This window comes from Mytilus galloprovincialis, chromosome 10 (assembly GCF_965363235.1).
Source record: "Mytilus galloprovincialis chromosome 10, xbMytGall1.hap1.1, whole genome shotgun sequence".
Classification (NCBI taxonomy): Eukaryota; Metazoa; Mollusca; class Bivalvia; order Mytilida; family Mytilidae; genus Mytilus; species Mytilus galloprovincialis.
In genome coordinates, this window is record NC_134847.1 from 16,366,894 (window position 1) to 16,376,352 (window position 9,459).

The 9,459-nt window shown below is 32.2% G+C and overlaps 1 protein-coding gene across 7 annotated transcripts in view; it reads right to left on the reverse strand.

Annotated features, from left to right (window-relative positions):
• LOC143049921 (spondin-1-like) overlaps positions 1-1,648 on the reverse strand; it is an 80,844-nt gene extending 79,196 nt beyond the window's left edge. For 2 of the 7 annotated variants that reach the window (XM_076223692.1, XM_076223696.1), the window contains exon 1: positions 1,151-1,648. In XM_076223692.1, the coding sequence (XP_076079807.1) occupies positions 1,151-1,340 (190 nt within the window). In that variant the 5' untranslated portion in view covers positions 1,341-1,648. The remainder of the gene's footprint in view (positions 1-1,150) is intronic. The other 5 variants (XM_076223698.1, XM_076223699.1, XM_076223695.1 and 2 more) reach the window with 5 other exon arrangements.
• Between the last annotated feature and the right edge of the window lie 7,811 nt (positions 1,649-9,459).

Consider the following 9,459-nt stretch of genomic DNA (forward strand, 5'->3'; position numbering starts at 1 on the left):
ATATTTAATTTTGAATCATTCACACAGTATTGTCAATTTCTAATTAATTATCGAATAAGTAGTATAATTCAACCAGTTGGTTTGCATTTGGATCTTTGAGATGCTTTAATCTTACAAGTCGTTTGATGAAGTTCAAGATTACCATAGCAATTTGCCGTCAAAAAAATATTTATTTCAAGATTAACTTTCTTACGATGCAGACTGTATATGTATACAAATGTATAACTGATTCATTACATGCTTCTTGTAAAATTTAAGTGTTCGGAAACGATCAAATTAAAATTACTTAGTGTATAAAACACGACTAACTAAAAGTTAATAAAATGAAAGTATGTACATAAAACTGAAGCAATACGTGTTTTTATAAATGTTGTAGATAAGTGGTGCAGGAATTTACGTAAGTTGACAATAATGAAATCTTTTATTGTGTCAACATGTTCTGAGCAGTGCATAACCTTGTCAGATAATTTAACAAGCGTGTAGAAGAAAGTCTTTCACCTGAAATATATTTATGTAAAGATCACTATATGAGAGAAATTGTTTTTGTTACCTTTACTTGATATTATTAAGAAATGTTCGCTTAACTGAATTAGTAGAAATAGATATCAAATATATGAATTCCTTGTCAGAAATTTGACTCAATCCTTCATCTTTTTCAATGGACTTTTCCCCGTTAAAATTTATATAACGTGAATGAATTGGGGAGTGTCTTTTAAAAAAATAGAGGTAAAGGGGGAGGGAGTGATGGGATACGAGATAAATGTAACATTAAATAGAATTTTGTTAAAAAGTATTCAAAAGCAAAGAAAACTACTACATCTGCCTGACAGTTCTTGAATTCTAACCTGTGAAACTATCAGACTTTCATACGATTCCGCGAGATTGTTCTGAACGCAACTAAACCCTCAAACTCTGTTTACTTGATTAGCATCCATAGTAAGCTTACTTGTATCACTTTTATTCAAAACATATTTACACATGCCAGATATAGATATATACATAATTATAACATTCGGATATGCAATAATCCAATATAATTGAATATTAACTTCATTTGTGACTGTCTGATACATCATTTCTGTCAGAGATACCAATAAACAATTGAGTCAAATTAAACTTTATAAGAAGTCCAAAGATAAGAATCACTCACCTGTGTATAATTCGCCCGGAACATATTTCTCGTTTTTAGGAAGGTCTAAAATCCTTATTGTAAATCCATTGTCTCCGGGTTTTTGTGTTGCAGTAGTATGAATTGGGGTTCTATTACAAATACTATAGCACTGTACACTTTGAAAAGTTATAACAAAAAGTAATAATCTCGAAATAATATTAAAATCCATGACGAAAATGATGATAATTAAATATACAATCTAAACTACAATAACGTATATTATTTTATGATGATTATTAAGAATCCGAAATGTGTATTTTAATTAAGTCTCCGTATCTGTATCAAAGTAATCCCATAATATACATATATTTGTCCGATACCATAAAAACATCGTCAATATTTATATCCCACTAGTATAAAAAGTATACGAATGTTTCATAAAGAAAATAGTAAGTTGGTGTTTAAAACTCAAGGTAGCAAACCTAGATGTCAATCAAATGATAGTCTCCGCCCCCGGAGGTATCTCTATGTTTTTGATAAATGGTATCACATGTTTTATCTACATATCGTAACGAGATATATTTTTGTAGTTAGAGCTTTAAAAATAAATAATATACCATATGGACAAGCCGCTCCTGTCAAATTGACCACTTAAATTCCAAAACGGGTTATTGTACCGAAACTTTTGTATAGTATAAATCCTACGGTTTAGGGATAAGTATATTTATTAAATCAATAAGAATTAAAATAATATTTCGATCGTTAACGTGATTCTTATACAATATTTTGACACTCTCCTATTCAATTTGTTTTTCAGATATCATAATTCAATAACCGTGATCTCAAGATGACAACTTAATACAGCATATATAAAAACTAGAAAAATAAAATTATTAAAAGAAGTCATTCACATCTCCGATAAATATATGATAAAGAAGTCATTCACAACTAGCCTCTTTAATATTCAACATTCTGACATTATTTCCTTGATTATACTCTTGTGATAACGTGAAATTATATAAAAATACTTGAACAAAATATTTTACTATTCAATTTCATGAAATTATATAAAAAAAAAATACCTGAACGAAATATTTTACTATTCAAATTTGTGTATATCTTGTAACTCATTAGCCTCAAACCCCAACTTCTGCCCTGTAATTAAATTTCATATAATGCTTATTATGATAAAGCATATTAAATTTTGAATGCAGTTATTGAAAAACTATTAGAATGCGTTATACAGTTGCAATACCTAATAGATATGATCATAAATATGACGAAAAGTCATGCAATTCGAAAATATTGGTTGCGTTATGCAAAAAATAAGACAGAAAGACACTAATACAGATTCAACAAAGAAGACCAGGAAACAAAACCTATAAAGGGTGAAAAAAGACAAAACAAACGAAAATTGGTCACTAAAACACTCAACAGAAAACTTATAAATGAGCAATTCTTGAACCATAAACAATCCGTTTAAGCGGGTATGAAATAAGGCGCTCGGGAAAGCAGATCATATTTTGAATGCTTCTTATATTTAGCTTTGCTAGTAAACGACGGATGATAAGAATGACTTGCTTAAAGGCAAACTCTCAGGCAGTTCCATCTACGCATGAGTTGCATGCCTTTCTACTTGTAGGAAGAAAAGTAGTTCCGAGACGGAATAGATCAATGTAAGGTATCAGGGGCGGATTCAGGCAGGTCGTGCGGGCGTACACCCCCTAAAATTTGTAAAGCATGGGTTGTCCTAAGCTAAATAAAGAACATTTAAGTTTGCGCCCAGCCTTATCTTGAATCCTGAATCCGCACCTTGGTATTGGTATTGGCAGTGTTTGTATCTTTTATATGTGGCATGATTGTCATGCAATGAGACAAATATTTACTAGAGTTGAAATGACAGATATGTATGTACAACTTTATGTCACTGTATGGCCTTCATCAACGAGAAAACTCGATATTCCGCTATGAAAAACACCCACATAAAAACCGACCGGTTGATTTATTACAAATCGAAAACCACATTCAACAAAAATGCGAAACCCCTTGCGTTACAGACTCCTTACTTGAAAGATACATATAAAGAATATGGCGCGCACAGGATTTAATATTTTTGTGACCACTAACATGAGACTGTAGCTGTGGCGTATCAGCACAACATTAGAACAACAGTTGAAAATAGTAAATAAAATTTGAACGAATAACAAAAACTCAGTGACTAACACATCCAAAGGATTTATTGTATAAACAGTATTAAAAAGCATTTTATCAACAGAATGTTGGTTCGTCAGTTTCCGTAACTGTATAGCAGTTACACTATTTTCGTTCTATCTAAAACTTTTTTTCATCCGTTCGGCGTTCGTTCGAGCTATCCGGAAAGGTGTGACCATAGCTAAAATGTTCATCTGTTCGTCGTCCGTTCGAGTTATCCGGTAAGGCGTGACCATAGCTTTATGTTCACCTCTGTATGTGTCTTTTCTATATCGTCTATGTGTTTTGGTTGCTTTCTTATGTAAGCGATTCCGTTTTCGTTTATTCATTAACAGGTCATATATCTTAATTATTACAAATGGTCTTATTGGTATGATCCTCGATTTAATTCCCGTTACTAAAGGAGGAGAGTAAATTGTGGGCAATAAATGTCAGTAATAGTACACTCAAATGTATTTGAGGAAATGCACATACTGAACTATTTGCGCTAAAGTTTTAACCTAGGTGTGCGTGTGTGACTCCCCGGGCTAAGTCTGGTACAATTGTGTATTTGGGGAAATGCACATACTGGACTATTTGCGCTAAAGTTTTAACCTAGGTGTGCGTGTGTGACTCCCCGGGCTAAGTCTGGTACAATTGTGTATTTGGGGAAATGCACATACTGGACTATTTGCGCTAAAGTTTTAACCTAGGTGTGCGTGTGTGACTCCCCGGGCTAAGTCTGGTACAATTGTGTATTTGGGGAAATGCACATACTGGACTATTTGCGCTAAAGTTTTAACCTAGGTGTGCGTGTGTGACTCCCCGGGCTAAGTCTGGTACAATTGTGTATTTGGGGAAATGCACATACTGGACTATTTGCGCTAAAGTTTTAACCTAGGTGTGCGTGTGTGACTCCCCGGGCTAAGTCTGGTACAGTTGTGTATTTTAGTATTGATTTAGATATCCCTTCAACATTAAAATATGTCTGTTTCTCCATACTCGAGACAAACATGACAAATGTTACTACAAGGTGTAGATTTATGTATAGTCGGGGCTAGCTTGTCTTATGATATGTCCTATACACAGGGCAAGTATCATTACTCATAATGACCGTTCCTAATGGCTCTTTATTCTTGTTTCAGCTGGAAGCAACGCGAGGAGTGCCAAATGTCATTTTTACATATTTGCTATTTGAAATATTTATATCAATAAACACACAACGTCGGAAAGTAAAGGTACTGGATATGTTAAAACATTAACTATCTTAATTTCATAAAAGAAGTTAGTTATCACATGCCAAATGCACGTGTAGATTACCAACTGTTTGAAATACCATTTAAATACTAGAAATAAAAGAACACGGACAACGAAGATATAGAGGACCTTTTCACAGAGCTTTGCGAGAACAAAACCCGACAGAGGCAACTAACATTTTATTTAGTAAAAAATAATATTCTGAAAGTTTTCTACTTTCTAAAATTTACTTTTCTGACTTCATAGCGAAAGTTTTCTAATGCTGCTTTATAAGGGATCTGCATGCTTAATCTTTCTAAGGCACCATAGGTCACTTCTGGTTGTTTGGTGGGGTTCTTCATGCTCAGTCCTTAGTTTTCTGTGTTGTGTTTTGTGAATATTGTTTGTCGGTCTTTATTCTTTTTTTACCATGGCATTGTCAGTTTATTTTAGACTTATGAGTTTGATGTCTCTTTGCAATCATTTGTCTCTCTTTTATATAACTAAACCCTATTAACTGCACTGTAAGTATGAAACTGGGTTTATATTTCTTTAAAATTCTTAACTCTTTCATTTATACCAACATTGTAAATGAAATTAAATCGATATAAATTAGTTGCGTCCAAAGCGCTTTATTAGATTAACGTAAAGCAGGACTTAGCGATCAAACAAAAAAATTTGAAGCCAATGATATACCAGAAGCTATATGGTTACGTGCGATTGATTTTTGCGAACCGATAAAATGTTTCAGTACGTATATACTTTGAGAACCGAAACGATAGTCAGTTTGGTTTCTTACATTGAACAGCAATGTATAGTGTTACCGGTTTGCAATTATCACAATGCAACCATCTTATTGGTTCGTGTATTCCAAGCAACCATTTCGTGATTCGTCCTTTGTCTGCATTAAATTATCAGTTAAGAAAATAACTCCCTTTAAGTGCATACAACTCATTTGTAATGAATGAGATTTTATTGCCTTTGAATTTATACTACTCATGATCTAAATTAAACTATTACATAAAACCCGGAAAAGAAACTAATTTAATGTTTTAAATTCTATCGAATGATTTTTTTTATCATATGAATATTCTACATTACTTGACGACATGACGACTATTTATTTTTCCGTCCACCCAAAAATAGTTACCAAATTAAATTTAAATCACGAAGTCAATAAATGTAAATTTCAGATAATTTGATTTCTAATGTTTTTAACAATAATCAATTCAAAGTTAAATATGTCCGCTTAATACGTATACATATGACTCCTTACAAATAAGTATTTTTTAACATGTGAGCAGTCAACATGATCCATATATATTTAGTGTGATATGTATAAACGCCCTATTTTTGCTTAATTAAATGCAAAATTTACCGTTGATGATTTACATCTTTATATTTTTAAATTCATCATCTGAAGATAATTAATATACCAGGTTAGTACGTGTATGGGATTTTTTTTTTTGTCTGCGCATTCAGATATTCAGACAGACAACAGCATGGGCAAATGGAAAAGACAACAAAACAGACCACAACTATTTGCCACATTCTGTATGAGCCTCTCCCAAGTCAGGAGCCTGTAATTCAGTGGTTGTCGTTTTTTTTCATTACTGTATATCATATTTGTTTTTCTTCTTTTTTTATTTTATACATAAATCATGCCGTTATTTGTCTTGTTTGAATTGTTTTACACTTGTAATTATAGCTGACTATGCGGTATGGGTTTTACTCAGTTTTGCAGGTCATACGATGACCGATAGTTGTTATTGTTTTGTCATTTGGTCTCTTGTGGAGAGTTGTTTCGTTGGCATTCATACCACGTCTTCTTATATTTAATAGTAGTGCATATAAGTACTATATTACACTAATTTGACATGAATTATACTTTTCTTTTAGATTTTTAGGCTACAACCATTGATAATTATAAATGCGAATTTCAGGTGTGTAACATGACGATGTTTCGGAACTCTTCTACATTTTACTGGCGCTTTTTTTCTCGCATTTTTTATATGATATTAAAATACTAATTTGCAGACAGTTAACGATATAGAAGAATAATGACATTGTGTGATGTCTCAACATCTCCTCCTAAAGGTGTCTATGAAAATTTCACAGATTGTTCAGCTTAAATTTTCCCTCTTTTTAAGAAAAAGCTATTTGCGACTCTGTCTATTTGGATTACAATCATAGACTTGCTACATGTCCATTCCTTATTAAAAAAATCAATTTTGCTCCACTAAATATTTTACTGCTATAACTAAGAGTTTACCGTTTTACTGACATCCGCAGAGTCAAATATAAACATATTTAATTAACTATGCTACAATGTATAAGGTAGATCTCTATCTTATAAACACTTTTACTCCATGTGAGTTTTGCTTTAAATGCTTTAGTTTTTGGAATATCAGCCAAAAAGTGCTTTTCTCCAAGGGCAATCAGTATACTGACAGTTTTCAGTGAACATATAAATATGTAAGAAAGAATTAAAAGAAAGGGAATTGTAGCAAGTCTATTAGAACCCTTGCACTACTCTATCCGAAAGCAAATTGACAGTACAGTCAGTGTTAATCGCTTATTTTGAGCGCATACATTCTTAGCATTTTGTCTTTTTATATTCAGTAAATCCTACTTCAAGGGACAAAGTACATATAAAAAAGAAGATGTGGTATGATTGCCAATGAGACAACTATCCACAAAAGACCAAAATGACACAGACATTAACAACTATAGGTCACCGTACGGCCTTCAACAATGAGCAAAGCCCATACCGCATAGTCAGCTATAAAAGGCCCCGATAAGACGTGCATTGTAGTTTTACAATGTGCCACATGTGGAGCAGAATCTGCTTACCCTTCCGGAGCACCTGAGATCACCCCTAGTTTTTTGGTGGGGTTCGTTTTGCTTATTCTTTGGTTTTCTATGTTGTGTCATGTGTACTATTGTTTGTCTGCTTGTCTTTTTCATTTTTAGCCATGGCGTTGTCAGTTTATTCTCGATTTATGAGTTTGACTGTTCCTCTGGTATCTTTTGTCCCTCTTTTATATCATCAAAGAAAGGTGTTCATATTTACAGTTTTTATTAATCGTGGCAAATTGTATTTATACTATTTTCATGTATTTTACTTAAAAGTGAGACATCTAAAATTTTATTATAAATTGGTTTTTATCTGATCTCTCTGTTCTTGTAACAATTTATCAGATTTTATTGTGCAGTGTTATTAAATTCTAAATCAAATTAAAGAAATAGCTCATAAATCTTGTTTATAATTTGTGCTTATGCATGCAGACACTTTTTTATTTGCAATTCTTTCTTCAATCCTGCTTATTCATGATTTATATCACCAATTTCTAATATTATCAAAGTATTTGAAAACAGGAAAAAACGGAAACATAAAAATTAATAGAAAATGATATCTCACTGCAATTTTACTGTGTTTATTTAAAACGAGTAAAAGTAACTGCTGTGATTTTAGATTAGACGTTGCAACCTGAGACATTTAAGTAATTCCAAATTGTTAATACATATTACATAAAATTAAAAGCATTATAATACACGATATACTATGGTTTTTAATACATAGTGCATATTATTCTACTTATACATCTGCACTGTTTACAAAGAATTCAACCAAAGTTCCATATTTTTATTTGATCCGTAATGCGCATGTCTGAAGTTTCTTTCGTTGACAACACTGGCAGCCACAGAATGGAAGGCCAAACTCAGTTGTGTAACTTTGGAGATGTTTAAACCAAAAAATCGAAGACAACCTGACAACACCATAGAAAACAACAAAGAACAACAAAAAGACAGTAAGCAGTTTACAAAACACAGCATCGAAAACTAAAGACAAAGCTATGCGACCCCTGCCAACAACCGGAGGTTATCTCATGTGCTTCAGAAGGTTGATTTTATCCTACTCCACGTGTGACACAAGTTATATGTTACTCTTAGAAATACGTTGATTTACTTTTATGAATACTCTATAGTAGTTAGCAGTAAATATAATAATATCAAAACCTCCAAGAACACAAACGTGGGCTCAAATATTTTTTACAAAATTATCCCGTTCGTGAAAAAAAAAAAAATTTGCTCTTTACAATTTAACGTTCGGGATTTGGATATTAAGTATATAATAAAGTTCATTTATAAAAAAAATAGAGCGAAATCCTATATAAGAAAAAAAAAATGATTTATACCCGCGAGCCCCCTAAACGCCATAGACGGGGATTATTTTTGCGATCCCCAAAAGTTGTTGTGGTCTTCTTACTATTAAATGTGCCTAACAATATCAAGCAGAGAGTGAAAAATAAAATAAAACCATAAGCAAGATCGCAAGCACTCAGACCGTTACTGAAATACTTCGTTTTAGCATGCATGTTTCTAAGATGAAAGTCTTTATGATATAACGATGGCGACAAGATAATATACAGATTATAAAGATAAAGGCAAGATTTCAAAATATACCTGTTTCGATCTTTAATTGTAAATTGATGCATAATTTGGAAAATAACTGTGGTTTACTAATAGGCGTCTTCACTTTTGATCAAGTATCAATCAAAGTAAAAATAATAAGGAAATGTTCAAGCAAAAACTCCCGCCTCCTACTACAAAGTCGTCTGCTAAAAATAGAAAGACTTCAAACTTGTGGCATTTCGTCACGTGTAATTTCAATTTCAAATGCGTAGGTAAACAAATTCCAATAAAATTTCTTTGAGCATGTATTATTTAATAGTCGTATAAAAAGTATAATGTGGAAAATTACGTCAGGAAAATTTGTATTTCTCTTTGACGTATCATTTACAGATATGCAATGATAATACCTTCAAAGAACTTATTGAGATGGCATAATTAACGGTATATTATTGTGGAATCTCTGTGATATATAAACAGATAATGTAGACATTAAATAGGTATTTTTA